Source organism: Theropithecus gelada, chromosome 8 (assembly GCF_003255815.1).
Source record: "Theropithecus gelada isolate Dixy chromosome 8, Tgel_1.0, whole genome shotgun sequence".
Lineage (NCBI taxonomy): Eukaryota > Metazoa > Chordata > Mammalia > Primates > Cercopithecidae > Theropithecus > Theropithecus gelada.
This window is the reverse complement of record NC_037676.1, coordinates 145,863,313-145,884,147: the sequence shown is the minus strand read 5'-3', so window position 1 is coordinate 145,884,147 and position 20,835 is coordinate 145,863,313. Positions and strand designations below refer to the sequence as shown.

General features: G+C 50.1%; 1 protein-coding gene across 2 annotated transcripts; it reads right to left on the bottom strand.

Annotated features, from left to right (window-relative positions):
* Positions 1 to 943: 943 nt before the first annotated feature.
* ZNF623 (zinc finger protein 623) lies at positions 944 to 19,183 on the bottom strand. 2 transcript variants are annotated; one of them, XM_025395345.1, is made up of 2 exons: positions 19,051 to 19,183; positions 944 to 3,422 (listed from the first exon to the last, which is right to left on the bottom strand). In XM_025395345.1, the coding sequence occupies exon 2, from the start codon at positions 3,347 to 3,349 to the stop codon at positions 1,838 to 1,840; it is 1,512 nt and encodes a 503-aa protein (XP_025251130.1). In that variant the 5' UTR covers positions 3,350 to 3,422; positions 19,051 to 19,183; the 3' UTR covers positions 944 to 1,837. The 2 variants fall into 2 exon arrangements, with proteins under 2 accessions (XP_025251130.1, XP_025251131.1); XM_025395346.1 differs by having other exon boundaries at positions 18,782 to 19,170.
* Between the last annotated feature and the right edge of the window lie 1,652 nt (positions 19,184 to 20,835).

The following is a 20,835-nucleotide window of genomic DNA, read 5'->3' as shown; positions in this document are numbered from 1 at the left end:
CAGGATTGGTAGTTATTTAAGAATTCAAAATATGGCCTCATGAGAAAAAGAAAAACTATATGGTTACAAAACTGGATTTTGGAGTTCATGTTCAGATGAAATTCAGAGGCAAAGACTAACAGTTTCACGACGTGGCTGTCCACTGTTTGCCTCGCCTGCTTTTGAACAGTCCTAGCCAAACAGCCATCTGTCATGGCTCCCTGTTTCTGCGAGGATTCCCTCTCCGATCCTATTTTCTTCAGCTGATCTCTACTGATCTCTCTGGCCCAGCTGAAATGTCACTCTTCTGTGCCTTCCCAGCTCTGTGCCACATCAGTCACCCCCTCACCTGTGCTCCTTCACCACTGAGAGCACACACTTGACTCATCGTACTGTGATCTCTGTCTTCCCCACTACACTGTGGAGGACTTCGGGGTAGTGGGTTGCTCATCTGTTTTCCCAACATTTAGGACTATTCCTTATAGATATCAATACATTTTTAAATAAATGAGAAAATGAGCCAGAAAGCATGGAAAATGACAAGAGCTCAGTTCAACCTTGGAACTGCTAAAACAGAAGAGCTATGTAGTGTATTGAGACTGTGCCTTTCCAGTGAGACAGGAAGATACAGACAAGTGAGTGAAGGCCTTCTCTTGAGACCTGCCTCCTCCTGTCCCCACTGTTCCAGCTGAGTCAGGTGTCAATGCCCTCCAGATCAAGTGGACAGTTCTCCATGAGCTGTAAGGCGGCACACAGGAGGGCGTGGATATGCACAGGCTATTGCAATAGCCTGCAACTTCTGAGTTAAGTAGGAGCAGCAGACAGTAGCAGGGCTGAGAAGATACTTCTAACAGAGTCATAGATTATACTGATACAAAATGAACAAACAATTAAAAAAACAGCTAACAGCTGAAAATTTTTAGAATGGCAGTATAGAAAGGACAAAGCAAGACAGATGCCAATCACACATAGATTTAGGGGTGTATTTTTTATTGCCTTGTGAGAGACAGTGGACACATGGAAATCAATCAGATATGATCACTGTCCGTAGGAACTCAGAGTATAACAGCAGAGATAGTCTACCAAGTCATTCTGACATATGCAAGTAAATACAGTAATAGCAGTAATCACTGAGCCACAGAAGTGTGGAACGCGCTGCCAACTAAGCCTGAGGGAAACATCCCTTGACATGATGCCTGAGGCATGTCTTGAACCATGATTCGGAGTTAATTAGCTGAGGAGACCCTTTAACAAGAACAAAGGCGAGAGAGGTAGGAAGCCACGTGGAGCACAGGGAAGATGAAGCAGTTGGTGTTGCTGCAGCATTAACTGGATGGCAGGAAGTCAGGCAGTGGGAGGCGAGGCTCCAGGACATAGGAGGCCTTAGGGCCCAGGATGGGGGACCTGGAGTTCCTCCTCCAGACAACAGGGAAATGGCTCGGGGGTTTGTATACAAGTTATCTTTCTTCAACTTAATAGATCAAAATTTCCTAGGTAACATTCTCCTAAGTAATAAGATTAGATACACAGTTCTGCTCTAAAAGGGATTTAACTCAAGGATGGACTGTAACTGTGGATAAAATTTTTAAAAAACCTTTTCTTGAGACCTGTCTCCTCCCTGCCCCTACTGTTCCAGCTCAGAGTCAGGTGTCAAGCCCTGTGACTCTCCCGAGGACAGTGCTCACAGCAGAGGAGAAGGGTGAGCCTGCTAGTGCTGCACAGTGGCAGGTGGCATCCACTCCAAAAGCAGCTCCATCCATGATTCACAAAATTCTGCCATGTCCAAATCTTAGAAACCACATGAATCCTAATTCCACGAATTTCCAAACATCACTCATTGGGCGGGAGAATAATTATTTTATAAGTTATCTATGTGTTGCCCCTGATCGACAGACCTCTCGCCCAAATGTATGGGGGCCTTACTCAAGGAGAGTCCCTCTTGGTGAACACTTTGATTATTTTTAAAGTTTGTAGTTGAGTTAAAATCTCTCCCATACTGACTACATTCATAGAGCTTCTCTTCAGTATGAATCTTCTGGTGCTGAAGGAAGTTTGACCTCTGAATAAAGCCTTTCCCACAATAACTGCAGGCATAGGGCTTTTCTCCAGTGTGAATGATCTGGTGCAGAAGCAGCTTGGAGCTCTGGATGAAGGCTTTCCCACAGTCTTTACATTCGAAGGGCCTGTCCCCAGAGTGGATCTTCTGGTGCTCAGTGAGATGGGCTTTCTGGAGAAACGCTTTCCCGCATTCCTTACATTCATACACTCTCTCTCCAGTGTGGATCTTCTGGTGTCGAATAAGGTATGAACTCAGAAAGAAAGCTTTCCCACACTCGTTACATTCATAGAGTTTCTCTCCAGTGTGAATTCTCTGATGCTGGGTGAAGTTTGACGTCTGGCTGAAGCGCTTCCCACACTCGTTGCACACGTAAGGCCTCTCCCCAGTATGGATCCTCTGATGCTGAATGAGCTTCGAGCTCCGAATAAAGGCTTTCCCGCACTCATTGCATTCAAAGGGTCTCTCTCCGGTGTGGATCCTCTGGTGTTCGATAAGGTCTGAGCGATGACGGAATGCCTTCCCACATTCTTTGCATTCATACTGTTTCACTTCTGTGTGGATCTGATAGTGGCGAATGAGGCTCGAGCTCCTTATGAAGGATTTCCCACATTCATTGCACTCATAGGGCCTTTCTCCCGTGTGAATCCTCTGATGACGAATAAGTAAGGAGCTCTGACTGAAGCCTTTTCCACACTCTTTGCATTCGAAAGGTCTCTCTCTGGTGTGAACTCTCTGGTGCCTAATCAGGTCTGAACTGTGACCAAACGCCTTCCCACACTGTGCACATTTGAAGGGCTTGTCTCCTGAATGAACGCGCTGATGCTCAATGAGACCTGCATAGTGAATGAAGTCTTTCCCACACACGTTACAGACGTAGAGTCTCTCTCCAGTGTGAATTCTCTGATGCTCCATAAGGTGTGAGCTCTGGCCAAAGCCTTTCCCACACTGATCGCACCTGTAAGGTTTCTCCCCAGCATGCGAAATCCGATGCCTAACTAGGTCGGAATTAAACGTGAAGGTTTTGCCACAGATATCGCAAGGATTGGCATCCCCCTCTATGAGCTCTCTCTGAAGCAGAAGAAGGTCTGAGTTCAGAATAGGGTTTCTTCCTGACTTGGCACACACTTGAGCTGTCTCTCCTGTTTGGATCTTCCAATGGGTCACTGTCACCTGCTTGCAGCCCCTGTCCTGACAGGGGGAACTCCCCAGGCTCTGACCTTCTGGATTTCCCAAAAGCTCCTCTAATCTGGGCTCATGGACTTCCTCAGACTCGGGAGAAGGGAGCTCCATCACTGTGAGTTTATCTGACATTATCCTATGTGAGTTTTCATCCTCAGAAATCCAGCTTCAACCACCTTCTTCTCACCAGTTCCTACATTAGAATCTGAAACAAAAGACAACAAAATCATCTTTCCCCTTACTTAACAGATGGGGATCCCCTGAATCAGGGTCAGATAAAATTCATATCCAAGAGGTGGAAAGTGTTTCCTCTGCTCCTCACTTCTGACCCAAAGTGCTGCTACCCACAGCTCTGGCCTCACACCCGAGCCCGTCCCACGTAAGATGGCTTCTTTGTGGCTCCACTTTTAACATACAATACCAGGACAGACTGGCCTGTGGTGCACAACACTCCTCTGACCGTTAGTGAATCCTGGATGAGTTGCAGAGGGGTGGGGATATGCTTGGACTCCATTAAGAAACCAAGACAGGTATTTTATTTTATTTTATTTATTTATTTTTTTTTTTTTGAGACGGAGTCTCGCTGTGCTCCCAGGCTGGAGTGCAGTGGCGTGATCTCGGCTCACTGCAAGCTCCGCCTCCCAGGTTCACGCCATTCTCCCGCCTCAGCCTCCCAAGTAGCTGAGACTACAGGCGCCCGCCACCACGCCCGGCTAGTTTTTTGTATTTTTAGTAGAGACGGGGTTTCACCATGTTAGCCAGGATAGTCTCGATCTCCTGACCTCGTGATCCACCCGCCTCGGCCTCCCAAAGTGCTGGGATTACAGGCGTGAGCCACCGCGCCCGGCAAGACAGGTATTTTAAACAAACGTATAAATGTATCAGCCCTGCCACCTCTTCCCTGTTCCTCATTCCTTCCTTCATGTCCTCTTCTCCCCTCTGTACCTAGCTTAAACCCCATGGTCTGGGGCACTGTGTTCACTGTAAATTACATGAGAATCACCCTCCTACACAGAATCCAGACTCCCTTGCCCTTTTCTCCCTCCATCATACTTGGATGGGAAAGTCCAAGCTTTTGTTAAAACGAGGCTGTGTCCTGATTTGCGCCTGCACTCTTGCTGAGTTTTTTTTTTTTTTTTTTTTTAAGACAGAATCTTGCTCTGTCGCCCAGGCTGGAGTGCAGTGGCACCATCTCGGCTCACTGCAAGCTCCACCTCCTGGGTTCACTCCATTCTCCTGCCTCAGCCTCTCGAGCAGCTGGGACTACAGGCGCCCACCACCATGCCCGGCTAACTTTTTGTATTTTTAGTAGAGACGGGGTTTCATCGTGTTAGCCAGGATGGTCTCCATCTCCTGACCTCAGGTCCGCTGGCCTTGGCCTCCCAAAGTGCTGGGATTACAGGCATGAGCCACCGCGCCCAGCCAGCTGAGTTCTTTAAATTCAGAGCTACTTGCCTAATGGGGCCTGAGAGCTGCCAGCAACTCCTACCCTTCCCACTCCCTACAGGACCTTCCACTTCTCCTGTCTTCTTACAGACCCAGCACTCCCTCCTCCCTCCCCACTGGTGACCTTGCTTCTTGTTTCAACGAGAAAACAGAAGAAATCAGGTAAGGACATCCACTGCCTCCCACATCTCCTGCCAGCTTGTATCTCCACCCATCCTCTGCCAGGCTTGTTACCTGGGTTAAACTGCCCTTGATCTGACTTAAGGTCAACACTACTACTTGTGTGTGAGCTCCCTTTCCCTCTCACACATGCAAGGACAGCACTTGAGCACCCACCCCTCTCCTCCATCCTGAAGTCCTTGCCCTCCAAGCCCACCACTCCCGTCAGCATGAAATGCACCAGTTCCCAACTACCTGAAAAATGCACGTCATGGGCCCCATGTCCCACCAATTACTATCCCATAACACTCCTCCTCCACAGCCACATTCAAAGAGCCCCCACCCCACGCTTGATTTCTCCATTTCCTCCTTCCCCTGAGCCTACTGCAGTAGGGCTCTCACCCCAAACATCCATGTCACCACATCAGGGGTCAGCTATGGCCACACTTCCAACTCAACCTGCGGCAGCACTGACACAGCCCTGCTCCTTCAGAAGTCACTCTCCTTATGTGAATCTGGGACAGCCTTTCTCTGTTCCTTACCTGCCTCACTGACAGCTCCTCCCAGTGTCCCCTGATGCCTCAAAGCCCTGGCATGTCTAGGGTTCAGCCCTCATCTTTGTCCATTACAGAGGGGAGTGCACTCATTATCGGACAGCAACGCCATCTATGCTGAAGACTCACATGCCTGCCTCCAACCTGGCCCTCTTTCCAGTCTCCACACCTGACCAGCTCCCCACTCCACACCTTCAATCGGATGCTCCCAGAAGTTTCAACACTAACGCGTCCTGCCTCACTTCTGACTTTCCTCCTCCTATAATCTTCTCCATTGTCTCATTTGTTCAGGCCACAGACATTGCAATAGCCCTTGACTCCTTTTCCTTTTGTTCTAACTACTTGCCTCATGGGGCCTGAGAGCTGCCAGCAACTCCTCCAACCACATCTGTTCAAAACCATGCCCAGCACCAGATGCCCACAGCCTACAGGGCTGCCATCTGCACCATCGCCTTTCACCATGAAGTGTGACTGCCTCCCACCTTCTTACTTCTCCCCTTCTTCAGCTCTTTTCTACACAGCCAGCAGAATTACGCTTTAAAATCATAAATCAGATGTCACTTTTCTACGCAAAACTTACAAGGGTTTCCCATCCCCTACTCAGGCCCCATGAGGGCCACCGGGCCTGGACTCCTACTGCTCCCCCTGCCCTCCCCTTCCCTCTTCTTTGGTCAGTGTGACCAAAGAAGCCCCCTTGGAGCCTTTGCCCTTTCATAGAAAGACTCCAAGAGGCCGGGCGCGGTGGCTCAAGCCTGTAATCCCAGCACTTTGGGAGGCCGAGACGGGCGGATCACGAGGTCAGGAGATCGAGACCATCCTGGCTAACACAATGAAACCCCGTCTCTACTAAAAATACAAAAAAATTAGCCGGGCGTGGTGGCGGCGCCTGTAGTCCCAGCTACTTGGGAGGCTGAGGCAGGAGAATGGCAGGAACCCGGGAGGCGCAGCTTGCAGTGAGCCGAGATCGCGCCACTGCACTCCAGCCTGGGCGACAGAGCGAGACTCTGCCTCAAAAAAAAAAAAAAAAAAAGAAAGACTCCAAGAATATTTGCATGGTTCACTCCTAGATGTCCTTCAGGTGTCTGTGTTGACATCACCTGATCGGAGTCCTTCCTAGTCACGCTACAAAACAGCAAGGCACCCTCACCCTCAGCATGCCCTCTCTCCTGCCTCTGCTTCCTCTGCACAGTTCTGACCACCTGACCAATCACAAGTCACCCAATCAAAGCAGCCAACGACTGTGAGATGTGACACGACTTTATGAACCATGAAGGAAAATAAAAGTACCAATTTAAATGAAAATACTCCATCAAGCCAGACACAGTGGCTCACTCCTGTAATCCTAAGACTTTGGGAGGCAGAGGTAGGAGGGTCACTTGAGACCAGGAGTTCAGTGTCTGCCTGGGCAAGGCAGAGAGATCCCATCTCTACAAAAAACATTTTAAAAACAGCCAGGCAAGGTAGCACACCTGTGGTCCCGGCTATGGGAGACTGAGGCAGGAGAATCATTTGAGCCCAGGAAGTTGAGACTGCAGTGAGCCGTGCTTGTGCCACAGCATTCCAGCCTGGGTGACAGAGTAAAATCTTGTCTCAAACAACAACAAAAAACACTCCATCAATTCTAACAGGCAACTCAATTTCAGAGATATTAAAATATGGAGAAAATGTGTCTTAGAATCAACGAATTGTGATATATATATATACACATACGTACGCGCGCACACACACACACAACCCCTCCCCCACAGGCAACAAACTGTGTTTTGCTGTCTCCCCGACAAGTATGTAAGTGCTGTGTGGGCAGGAACTTTGTTCTGTTCTTTATCCTCAGCAACCCAAACAATTCCCGGCAGAAAGTAATACATTTCATAAATATCTGCTGTATGAATGAATGTTCTAATCATGCATACATAATACACTCAATAGAGTGTAATATGCCAGGTACAGTGGCTCATGCCTATCATCCCAGCATTTCCAGTGGCCAGAGGAGGAGGCCTACTTGAGGCCAGGAGTCCGAGACCAGGCTAGGCAACACAGCAAGACTCCATCTCTAAAAAAAATTTTTTTTTTTTTTTTTTTTTTTGAGACGGAGTCTCACTGTGTCTCCCAGGCTGGAGTGCAGTGGCGCGATCTCGGCTCACTGCAAGCTCCGCCCCCCGGGTTCACGCCATTCTCCCGCCTCAGCCTCCCGAGTAGCTGGGACTACAGGCGCCCGCTACCGCGCCCGGCTAGGTTTTTGTATTTTTAGTAGAGACGGGGTTTCACCATGTTAGCCAGGATAGTCTCGATCTCCTGACCTTGTGATCCACCCGCCTCGGCCTCCCAAAGTGCTGGGATTACAGGCTTGAGCCACCGCGCCCGGCCTAAAAAAATTTTTTTAATTAGCTGGGTATGATGCTGCATACCTGCAGTCCCAGCTATTTGAGAGGCTAAGGCAGCAGGATCACTTGAGCCCAAAGGTTTGAGGCTACAGTAAGCCATGACTGTGCCATGGCACTCCAACCTAGGTGACAGAGTGAGACCCTGTCGCTAACTTAAAAAAAAAAAAAAAAAAAAAAAGCTCCAACACTTCTAGTATTAAACACTGAAATAAATGTGAGTTATACATGCCTTAAAGAAAGATTAACAGTGCTTGCTACAGTTCTTTTAGAATGTCTAGCAGGTTTCTCAGTTTTTACTGGAAAATCTCCCATTAAAAAAAAAAAATTAAGAAAAACAAGATAATTATTTACCCACTTATTTTAATGCAGGGTCCTGGGTAGCTGGAGCCTATCCTGGCAGCTCAGGGTGCAAGGTGAGAACCAGCCCTGGATAGGACAGGGTTCCACCACAGGGCAACTCACACACCCAAACTCGCTCATGGTGGGACTAAGGAGACACCCCAATTCACCTAATGGACACATCTTGGGGAGGAAAGCTAGGCAGTCGTGGGGAGATTGTGCACACTCCACACATGGTGTTCACAGCCAGGAATCACTTTTTCCCTCATAGATGTTATAATGAAACAATACTTGAGGCTCTGCCATGGAAAGGGAGGAAGCCAGAATCCACTCTCTGAAAGCAGAGACCAAAGGAACGGTGATTGCTTTGAGAGAAAGTCTCTTTCTTGGCGCCTGTACTTTACCAGCCTGAAGTCTGAGGATTTGTCTTTTTTTTTTTTAGACAGTGTCTCACTCTGTTGCCCAGGCTGGAGTGCAGTGGCGCCATCTCTGCTCACTGCAAGCTCCGCCTCCCAGGTTCACGCCATTCTCCTGCCAAGCAGCTGGGACTACAGGCGCCTGCCACCACACCCGGCTAATTTTTTTGTATTTTTAGTAGAGATGGAGTTTCACTGTGTTAGCCAGGATGGTCTCCCTCTCCTGACCTCATAATCCGCCTGCCTCGGCCTTCCAAAGTGCCGGGATTACAGGAGTAAGCCACAGCGCCCAGCCAAGGATTTGTATTTTCTCTTTTTTTCTGAGACGGAGTTTTGCTCTTATTGCCCAGGCTGGAGTGCAAAGGCACGATCTCAGCTCACCGCAATCTCCGGCTCCCAGGTTCAAGCGATTCTCCTGCCTCAGCCTCACAAGTAGCTGGGATTATAGGCATGCACCACCACGCCCGGCTAATTTTGTATTTTCAGTAGAGATGGGGTTTCTCCATATTGGTCAGGCTGGTCTCGAACTCCCAACCTGAGGTGATCCGCCCACCTCAGTCTCCCAAAGTGCTGGGATTACAGGCTTGAGCAACTGCACCCAGCATTTTTTTTTTTTAAGATAGGGTCTTGCTCTGTCACACAGGCTGATTGCATGGTGGCACGATCTCAGCTCACTGCGGCCTCCGCCTCCTGGGTTCAAGCAATTCTTGTGTATTTTTAGTAGAGATGGGGTTTCTCCATATTGGCCAGGTTGGTCTCGAAATCCTGGCCTCAAGCGGTCCACCAACCTTGGCCTCCCAAAGTGCTGGGGTTACAGGGGTGAGCCACCACACCCGGCCATGTATTCCCTTTTTGATTTCCATATATATTCTGCTTATGCACTGAGGACCCATTAATGCGGCTCTCAGGATGAGAAAGCTGACTGTCTCGCCTCAAGAGCCTTCTCTTTGGGGTTCTTGCTGGGCAGTGGGAGCCGGGCCACTGCGAAGATGGGTAATGTTGCCTTCGCACCCACTACTACTGTCTCCAATACCTCAAGGCCACTGCCAGTATAATGAGAGAGGGGGGATCAGCCCAGCCCAGAATCCAGTAAATAAAACTGGAGATTTTTCTGCTGATTTAAAAACCAGAGCTGCACCAGGTGCAGTTGCTTAAGCCTGTAATCCCAGCACTTTGGGAGGCTAAGGTGGGAGGATCACTTGAGGTCAGGAGTTCGAGACCAGCCTGGCTATGGTGAAACCTTATCTCTACTAAAAATACAAAAAGTAGCCGGGCGTGGTGGCGTGCACCTATAATCCCAGCTACTTGGGAGGCTGAGACAGGAGAATCACTGGAACCTGGGAGGCAGAGGTTGCAGTGAGCGGAGATCACACCACTGTACTCCAGCCTGGGTGACAAAGTGAGACTCCATCTCAAAACAAATAAAATTTAAAAAAATAAAAATAAAAAATAACAAAACCAGAGCTGTGACATGGGATGCACTGGCAGCAAGCAGCGCCAACAGTGATGATATTTTCAAGGGAATTAGGTTGCTGGAGAAACTGCAAGCCTGCCCTGCAGAAGTCTGTAGCTAGAGTGTTCTTAGCAACATTCCAACACCCTAAATAGCAACAGAAGACTCACACAAAACAATAATGCACAGAAAAAAACCTGCCACACACAAAAGCGCAGGTGGACCTCGCAACAGACGAAGTGCTGAGCAAAACCAGCCAGACACAAAAGAGCTCATATTGTATGACTCCATTTACATAAAGCTAGAAAACAGAGAGCCAATCCCCAGTGGGAGGATGTAAGCTGCAATGGTGTTCGGGAGACACTGTGGCTGGCAGGGGCACATGGTGCCCTGGGTCACATCGGTGCTCACTTTGGAAAAGTCAGGCCCGGGATTATGAAACCTCACGCAGGCACTGGGATGCTCTACCCAGCCCCGCTGTTGAGGGCAATGCCCCAGCCTGCAGTTTGGAAATCCCCACTCTGGGAACTGCTTCCAAGAAGGGGACTCCACCCGCCCAGTGCCAAGCCCTCTCCCACTCAGTTATCCACTGCTCCAAAAACAATTTACATAAACTTAGCAGCTTAAAGCAGCATGCATTTGTCACCCCACAGTTCTGCGGGTCACACATCCAGGCCAGCTGGGACCTCCACGCAGGGTCACGCAAAGTTGCAACTGTATGTCATCGGGCCGAGTTCTCATCTGGAGGCCCTGGGGAAAACTACTTTCCAAACTTACTCAGATTTCGTGGCAGAATCCAGTTCCCTGCAACTGTAGGACTAAGAACCCTGCGTGTTTACTGGCTGTGAGCAGGAGCTGCCCCTAGGGGCCACCTGAAGCCTCAAGGCAGGCACAGCACATCACATTTTTCTCAGGTGTCTAATCTCAGCCTCTGTTCTCCAACCAGATGGAGGAACCTCTGCTTCCCAGGGCCTGTGCGATTAGGTCAGGCTCTCCCAGACGGCCTCCCTTCTCACCTCACTGACCTGGGACTTCTGGACATCTCCAAGTCTCTTCACGGCAGTACCAGACGAGTGTCTGAGTAACTGGAAGAAGGGGTGTGTACATTAGGGGCCAGGAATCTAAGAGGCCACCTCAGAACTCTGCCCTCCACACCCATGCCAGGTACCAGGCAGGTAACAGGAATCTAAAACTACTGTCACTGTTTGGGGCACCACAAACCGCACCCATAAAAGAAGCTGAATTATCAATGTGTGTTTTCTACATCCACCACCAACTGGCTGTTCCCCATCTCTCTCCCTTTCCTCTGGCCTCCCTCTTCCCTGGACACAACAATATTGAGATTAGGCTAATTAGTAACCTTACCAAGGCCTCTAAGTGCTCACATGAAATGAGGAATCCCGCATCTCTCACTTTAAACCAAAAGCTAGAAATGATTAAGCTTCGTGAGGAAGGCATGTCTAAAACTCAGTCAGAAAACCGGGCCTCTTGCATCAAATGGCCGAGTGGGAATGCAAAGGAAAAGCCCCCGAAGGAAATTAAAGGAGCTGCTCCAGTGAACACACAAATGATAGGACAGCAAGACCGCCTTATGGCTGATGTGGAGGAAGTCTGAGTGGTCTGGAGAGATTAAAACAACAACTTTCCCTGACGGTTGGTGTGACTGGCAACCAAAGATGAATCCACAGCAAGGTCCTAACCGTTCTCAATTCTATGAAGGCCGAGACAGGTGAGGTAAGCTGCAGAAGAAAAGCAGAAAGCCAGCGGAGGTTGGTTCATGAAGTTTAAGGAAAGAAGTCACTTCCATACATAAAAGAGCAAGGTGAAGTCACAAGTTTTATGGGAGAAACTGCAGCAAGTTCTCCCGATCTAGCTAAGATGGCTGACTAAGGTGGCTACTGTAAAAAGATTTTCAGTATGGATAAAACTGCTTTCTACTGGAAGATGGCATCTAGGACTTTCGTAACTAGAGAGAAGTCAATGCCTGGCTTCAAAGATTGAAATGACAGGCTGACTCTCTCGTTAGGGGCGAATGCAGCTGGTGACATGACGCCAACGCTCATTTCCCATTCTAAAAATTTTAGGAGCCTTGAGAATGATGCTAAATCCACTCTGCCTGTGTTCTAGACATGGAACAAAGCCTGGATGACAGCGCATCTGTTTACAGCAGTTTACTGAGTATTTTAAGTCCACTAATGAGACCTACTGCTCAGAAAAAAATATTCCTTTCGAAACACTACTCACTGACAATGCTCCTGGTCACCCAAGAGCTCTGACAGAGATGAACAGGGAGACTGATGTTCTTCTTATGCCAACACAACGTGCATTCTGCAGCCCGTGGCTGGGAGTCACTCCAAATTTCAAGTCTCATTATTTAAGAAATATGTTTCACAAGGCTGTAGATAATTGCCATAGATAATGATTCCTCTGATCAATCTGGGCAGTCAGCTGAAAACCTTCTGGAAAGGAGCCATCATTATAGACGCCATAAAGAACATTCATGATTCGTGGGAGGAGGTCAAAATAACAACATTTGATATGTTGGAAAAACTTGATTCCAGCCCTCATGAATCTTTGAGGGATTTGAGACTTCAGTGGAGGGAGCAACTGCAGATGTGGTGAAAACAGCAAGAGAACTAGATTTAGAAGTGTAGCCTAAACATGTGACTGAATTGCTTCAATCTCATGACCAAACTTAAACGGATGAGGTGTTGCTTCTTTTTTTTTTTTTGAGACGGAGTTTCACTCTTGTTCCCCAGGTGGAGTGCAGTGGCACAATCTCGGCTCACTGCAACCTCCACCTCCTGGGTTCAAGCAATTCTCCTGCCTCAGCTTCCTGAGTAGCTGGGATTACAGGCACCCGCCACCACGCCCGGCTAATTTTTGTATTTTTAGTAGAGACGGGGTTTTGCTATGTTGGCCAGGCTGGTCTCGAACTCCTGACCTCAGGTGATTCACCCACCACCTCAGCCTCCCAAAGTGCTGGGACTACAGGCATGAGCCACCGTGCCTGGCTGAGGTGTTGCTTCTTAGAGACGAGCAAAACAAGTAAGTTTCTTTTTTTTTTTTTTTTTTTTTTGAGACGGAGTCTCGCTCTGTCGCCCAGGCTGGAGTGCAGTGGCCGGATCTCAGCTCACTGCAAGCTCCGCCTCCCGGGTTTACACCATTCTCCTGCCTCAGCCTCCCGAGTAGCTGGGACTACAGGCGCCTGCCACCTCGCCCGGCTAGTTTTTTGTATTTTTAGTAGAGACGGGGTTTCACCATGTTAGCCAGGATGGTCTCGATCTCCTGACCTCGTGATCCGCCCGTCTCGGCCTCCCAAAGTGCTGGGATTACAGGCTTGAGCCACCGCGCCCGGCCCACAAGTAAGTTTCTTGAGATGGAATCTGCTCCTGGTGAAGATGCCATGAACACTGTTGAAATGACAACAAAGGATTTTGAAGATTCCATAAACTTAGTTGATAAAACACAAGCAGGGTTTGAGAGGCTTGACTCTAATTCTGAAAGAAGTTCTACTGTGGGTAAAATACTAGCAAACAGCTTTGCATGCTACATACAGAGAAATCTTTTGTGAAAGCAAGATTCCATTGATGTGGCAAATTTCATCGTCCCACTTTAAGAAAGTGTCAGTCACACCAATCTTCAGCAACCACCACCCTGATCAGTGAGCAGGAGAATCGCTTGAACCCAGGAGGTGGACGGACATCAAGAGAGGGAAGACCCTCCACCAGCAAAATGATTACAACTTAAGGCTCAGATGATCATCTTTTAGCAATAAAATATCTTTAAATTATTTACATTTTTTTAGACATAATACTATTGCATACTTAATAGTGACCACAGCATAGCTTAAACGTTAACTTTTACATACACTGGGAAACTAAAAAGTTCCTGTGACTTGCTTTGTTTTGCTATTCACTTTATCGCAGTGATCTGGACCCACACTGGCACATCCCCATGTGTGGGATAAAAGGTCCACTGGACACTTGGGTGGCCGCTGTGGTTCCCCAGCCTTCCTGTTTCCTTCTTCCTTTTAGTGTTAGAAATCCCATCAAATTACTAATGATTGCCCCACAAATGACACTTCCTAGTGTTCCCTTAACTGAGGTGGCTTTGTGACCAAGCTGAGGCGAGAAGGGAAGTGATGTGTGCATGCTGTCCGCTCTCTCCCCTCCCCACAGTGCTGATGAGGCAGGGCAGCCAGCCAGAGTCCCTGGAGGCCACCCCCTACCTTTAAGAGAGAGTAAGACGGCCGGGCATGGTGGCTCAAGCCTGTAATCCCAGCACTTTGGGAGGTCGAGGCAGGTGGATCACGAGGTCAGGAGATCGAGACCATCCTGGCTAACATGGTGAAACCCCGTCTCTACTAAAAAAAAATATATAAAAAACTAGCTGGGCGTGGTAGCGGGCACCTGTAGTCCCAGCTACTCGGAGGTTGAGGCAGGAGAATGGCGTGAAGCCGGGAGGTGCAGCTTGCAGTGAGCCGAGATCGGGCCACTGCACTCCAGCCTGGGCCACACAGCGAGACTCCGTCTCAAAAAAAAAAAAAAAAAGAGAGAGTAAGACAACTCAAGTTTCTTATTTGAAACACCATATTTGAATCTGTTACAGCAACTTTAACCTACGTCTTAAATAATGCTAATATACAACCCAAATATTCAGATTCAATTCTCCCCATGATGATAAATTCAAACTGGGCCAGGCATGGTGGCTCACACCTGTAATCCCAGCACTTTGGGAGGCTGAGGCAGGTGGACTGCTTGAGCTCAGGAGTTAGAGACCAGCCTGGTCAACATGGTGAAACACAGTCTCTATTTTAAAAAGAGAGGCCAGATGCAGTGGCTCACGCCTGTAATCCCAGCATTTTGGGAGGCCGAGGCAGAAGGATCACAGGGTCAGGAGTTCGAGACCACCCTGGTCAACATGGTGAAACCTCATCTCTACTAAAGAGACAAAAAATTAGCCAGGCATGGTGGTGCGTGCCTGTAATCCCAGCTACTCGGGAGGCTGAGACAGAAGAATCGCTTGAATCCAGGGGACAGAGGTTGCTGTGAGCCGAGATCACGCCATTGCACTCCAGCCTGGGTCACAGGGCAAGACTCCATCTCAAAAAAAAAAAAAAAAAAAGGCCCGGCACGGTGGCTCACGCCTGTAATTCCAGCATTTTGGGAGGCCGAGGCGGGTGGATCACGAGGTCAGGAGATCGAGACCATCCTGGCTAACACGGTGAAACCCCGTTTCTACTAAAAATACAAAAAATTAGCCGGGCGTGGTGGCAGGTGCCTGTAGTCCCAGCTACTTGGGAGGCTGAGGCAGGAGAATGGTGTGAACCCAGGAGGCGGAGCTTGCAGTGAGCCGAGATTGCGCCACTGCACTCCAGCCTGGGCAACAGAGCAAGACTCCATCTCAAAAAAAAAGTAAGCTGGGCACAGTAGCTCACAGCTGTAATCCCAACACTTTGGGAGGCTGAGGTGGGCACATCACCTGAGGTCAGGAGTTTGAGACCAGCCTGACCAACATGGAGAAACCCCATCTCCACTAAAAATACAAAATAAGCTGGGCACGGTGGCACATGCCTGTAATCCCAGCTACTAGGGAGGCTGAGGCAGGAGAATCGCTTGAACCAGGGAGGTGGAGGTGGAGGTGAAGGTGGAGGCTGCAGTGAGCCGAGATGGCGCCATTGCACTCCAGCCTGGGCAACAAGAGCAAAACTCTACCTCAAAAATAAATAAATAAATAATAATTAAAAATAAGTAAAAATAAAAAAGGAGATGGGCCGGGCATGGTGGCTCATGCCTGTAATCCCAGCACTTTGGGAGGCTGAGGCAGGCAGATCACCTGAGGTCAGGAGTTCAGACCAGCCTGGCCAACATGGTGAAACCCTATCTCTACTAAAAATACAAAATTAGCCAGGTGTGGTGGCACACGCCTGTAATCCCGGCTTCTCAACAGGCTGAGGCAGGAGAATCTCTTGACACCGGGCAGCAGAGGGTGCAGTGAGCTGAGATTGCGCCATTGTACTCCAGCCTGGGCAACAAGAGCAAAACTCCATCTCAAAAAAAAAAGTGGGGGGACGGTGGGCTGGAGATGTTGGTTTCTTATTTGTTTTGGAACTCAGTGATGCCTTCTGATTTTAAATTTTGAAATGGCTGTTATAATACCTGGAAATAAGCTGTTTTTTTTTGTTGTTGTTTGTTTTTTGAGATGGAGTCTCGCTCTGTCGCCCAGGTTGGAGTGCAGTGGCACAATTTCGGCTCACCGCAATCTCTGTCTTGTGTGTTCAAGCTATTCTCCTGCCTCAGCCTCCCAAGTAGCTGGGATTACGGGCGCCTGCCACCACACCCGGCTAATTTTTTTTGCATTTTTAGTACAGATGAGGTTTCACCACATTACCCAGGCTGGTCTCAAACTCCTGACCTCAAGTGATCCACCCACCTCAGCCTCCCAAAGTGCTGGGATTGGATTACAAGCGTGAGCCACCACGCCCAGCCAGAAACAAGCTGTTTCTGTTTACAAGAATATATCTTAAAGCCATATGTGTGCCTCTTAATGATTTTCATAATTTTTTTAACTTTTGAGAAAAAATTTTTTTTTTTTAAGACGAATCTCACTCTGTCGCCCAGGCTGGAGCGCAATGATATGATCTCCACTCACTGCAACCTCCACCTCCCTGGTTCAAACGATTCTCCTGCCTCAGCCTCCTGACTAGCTGGGATTACAGGTGCATGCCACCACATCTGGCTAACTTCTGTACTTAGTAGAGATGGAGTTTCACCACGTTGGTCAGGCTGGTCTCGAACTCTTGACCTCATGATCTGCCTGCCTCTAGAGAAAGTTTTTACAATTGCAAATATCTTGCTTCGAAGAAACAGTTATCACAAAATAGCTATCTTCAGTTTTTGCTTAGCTCCTTTTTCTTTTATGAATTTAAGTAAAATTAAATCAATACACTTTCATTTAAAGAAACTGACATGAAATGAAAAAAAAAGAAGCCACCTGACTTGTGGCTCCACGCAACAAACTGGCTAGCATGGACCCATCTCCTGTTATAACACAGAATTTGCTGAATAAAACATCACCTGAGGACAGGCGCCGTGGCTCGCGCCTGTAATCCCAGGACTTTGGGAGCGGAGGTGGGCGGATCACGAGGTCAGGAGTTTGAGACCAGCCTAGCCAATATGGTGAAACCTTGTCGCTACTAAAAATACAAAAATTAGCCGGACGTGGTGGCGTATGCCTGTAGTCCCAGCAACTCCGGAGGCTGAGGCAGAAGAATCACTTGAACCCGGGAGGTTGGGGGTGCAGTGAGCCGAGATTATGCCACTGCACTCCAGCCTGGGCGACAGAGCAAGACTTTGTCTCAAAGAAATAAATAAATAAATAAATAATAAATAAATAAAAATCACCTGAAATTGTCTCAACAGCAGATGTTGTGTATCATCAGAAGCCACAGCAGCCCTGGGGTGTCCAGGGGTGTCCCATCCGGCACTAGAAGCCCCCAGCTCTTACACCCACACTGGTAAGGGGATATTCCAGCCTCAAACTCCCAGCCAGAGTCACTGTGTGTTGCTTACAGCCTGAAGAAATTAACACCAAGCTTCACCCTTAGGAAACAAGAAAAGCAGAGCCAGAGGGCAGCCGAGTGGGCCACGGACTAGAGCTCCACCAACATCTGGACCTCCTTGCCCCGCCCCACACCAAGGGGCCTACCGTGCGCCACGCGGTAGGCAGGGAGCGCTTGTTTTCCTAGTGCTCCCCAAGATGCCGCAGAGGTTCAGGGAGGTAACAAGCGTCAGATCAGAGAACTGGAGCCAGCTGTCAACTGCCCCCGCCCCACGCAGGCCATGTGGCTTCTGCTACCAGCATGCTGCTCAGCGCTCTGCCCAAGAATAACGATGAGCCCCGTGTCCTCTCCTGGGTCATCTTCCATGACCCTGAGGCAGCGCCAACAAGCTCGGCAGCTCCCTGAGCTGTTTCACACCAACTACCCGAGTCTGAGGCCCGCATCCAGGCGCTGCTCAGACCCTGAGGGTCGCTGGACCATGACGTAGCCTATGTGTAAAGGGGACAAGACAGCCTTGACATAAGCACAGAGAATGCCACTGGAATTCTTTTTTTTTTTTTTTGAGGCGGAGTCTCACTCTGTTGCCCAGGCTGGAGTGCAGTGGCCGGATCTTAGCTCGATTTTGGCTCACTGCAACCTCCGCCTCCTGGGTTCAAGCCATTCTCCTGCCTCAGCCTCCCCAGTAGCTGGGACTACAGGCGCCCGCCACCTCGCCCGGCTAGTTTTTTGTATTTTTTAGTAGAGACGGGGTTTCACTGTGTCAGCCAGGATGGTCTCGATCTCCTGACCTCGCGATCCCCCGTCTCGGCCTCCCAAAGTGCTGGGATTACAGGCGTGAGCCACCGCGCCCGGCTGCCACTGGGATTCTTAAAGACTTGAAAGGGAAAGGGTACCTTCGAGAAAAAGCAGGATTGCCAAACCACCTCTTCCCATCTGGGAATCTCCTCCAGGACCAAGTCTTGTACTTAATTCTAATTCTGCTTATCACGTTTCCCTCCCCACCCCTATCCCCAACAGCAAGGAAGATGCTGGCGCTGCATCTCCTCCAGCACTGGGAAGCCTCAAGGCCCCAGGGCGCGGAGGCAGGGTTCAGGCACAGCCGCGGGAACGCCCACACCCAGTCCCGTCACACCGTAAGACATCTCTGCGGCATCAACCTCACGCAGGCCTGGCGGGCCTGAACACGGCGACACGGAAACTCAAGCCCGCGGCTCTACGGCTCGGGCAAGAGGAGAGAACCAGGGGGACCCACACGGCGCTCCTCAGGGAGAAGACCCCAGGCTCGGGTCCGAGGTGGGCTGGCTGGAAAGACGCTGCAGCCTCGCGGGGGCGGCCGTGGCTGCGTCCGGGACACGGGCTAGCCAAGGCCCCGCTCCTGGACGCCCTGCGGGGCGGGCCGCGGCCTGCGGACCCCGCCCGGCCCTCCCGGCGGACTCTGCCCCGGCAAGGCCGCCGGGCTCCGGAGCCAGCCGGGACTGCAGTTAAGGCGTTGCCCGCCCCCGCCCGGAACGCGCCACTCACCCGGCGCAGGCGGGGAGAGGACGGCGCCAGCCCGACCCCGCAGCCGTTGACTGGACCCCGCGGGCGCGGGCTCCGCAAACCCGCCGACAAAGCCCGCACCGCAGCCAGCCCGCCGCGACCGGAAGTCGCGAGAAGCCCCGCCTGGGAAACTTCCGGTGGCGCTCTAGGAGCGCTACGGATCGGCTCCCCTCTCGGTGGTGCGATCTTCCGGGCGCGGGAACTAAGATCCCGGGAGGGTCGCGGGGCGTGCGGCGGGCGCGGCATCGTTACGCGGTTGAGAGGATTGCGGGCCGGGAAGCGCGGGCTCGGAAACTCGGGTCTGGAACTCGCGGCGAGGCCCGGCCGCAGCCCAAGACCAGCCTCTCAGGAGGCGAGGACCCAGGGGAAGTAAATACCGTGAGGGCCAAACTTTACCTCCTTCTGCGCCCCGGAGAGGTGGGGAAGCGGCGCGCTGTGCGGTTTTTTGGTTTTCGGGTTTTGGTTTTTTTAAGACAGGGTCTCTCTCCGTCGCCCAGGCTGCAGTGCAGTGGCGCGATCTCGGCTCACTGCAGCCTTGACCTCCCGGGCTCAGGTGGTCCTCCCGTCTCGGCTTCCCAAAGTGCTGGGACCACAGGCGCGCGCCACCGCGCCGGCTCCTTGATTCTTGGTAGACATTACTCATTGCTGGAATGAGTCACAGTCCGAACTAATTACATTCCCCTGCCCCCCCCCCCAAAAAAAAAATTGTATTCGTATTTTTGGTTTTCTTTTTCCATTTTTCTACTAGCACTGAGGAAACTTGTTTACCTAAATTGTTAGATGGGATTGGGAGGAATTTTGTTTTAGCAATGACACTCAGTTTTGTTTTGTTTTTTTTCCAGACGGAGTCTCGCCTGTCGCCAGGCTGTAGTGCTGGAATGCAGTGGTGTGATGTCGGCTCACTGCAACCTACGGCTCCCTGATTCAAGCGATTCTCCTGCCTCAGCCTCTGGAGTAGCTGGGATTACAGGCACACGCCACCACGCACAGCTAATTTTTGTATTTTTAGTAGAGACAGTTTCACCATGTTGGCCAGGATGATCTTGATCTCCTGATCTCGTGATCCGCCCGCCTTGGCCTCCCAAAGTGCTGGGATTACAGGTGTGAGCCACTGTGCCCAGCCGACTCTCAATTTCTTTAGCTCCTTCTGACTTACATTCAAAAAACATAACAGCAGTTTATCACCAAGTGTACGTAATGACCTGTCAGTTGACCACTTGAATAGGTCCTTTTTACATTTTGACAGAAGCAAACAAAGAATGAGAAGTAACCTAAAGTGCAAAACTACATTAAGTCTTTCCCAGCCAATAAATTCACCTACTTTCTTAAAATCAACTGCAGAGTTTTGAATTATCCCTTTGATGAGGAGGACAGCCCAGGTACCAGGGCCAGGTACCAGGGTGAACAAAGGAAGAGAAGCAACGTGGGAGAAGGAGCTGTGGCCAAGGGGACACGCTAGGCACGTGCCCTCATCCAAAGACTGTCTACAGGAATTCCAGGACAGAGTCCATGTGGAAGTCCTGCTGTGATTCTCCAGGGGCTCCCGACTCCTGGAAAAGCTTCTGTGTTCCGGGGCTGTGTGTGAAAGCCCTGTATTGAGCAACCCCACCTTTCATCCAGGCCCGGAGACCTCAGCTGCTGCAACCCTATTGCCAGCTTACCATGGGACCCAGCTCTTAAGGCAACAAGGGCTTGGGGCCTCTTCCCCACAGGGCTTACAGACCTTTCAGCCTCTCTGTCTGCAGGCCCAAAGAGCTTGAGAACACC

What these genes read in the sequence shown, in the direction of transcription:
- ZNF623 (XM_025395345.1), bottom strand. Translation starts at nt 3,349, where the DNA reads ATGTCAGATAAACTCACAGTGATGGAGCTCCCTTCTCCCGAGTCTGAG.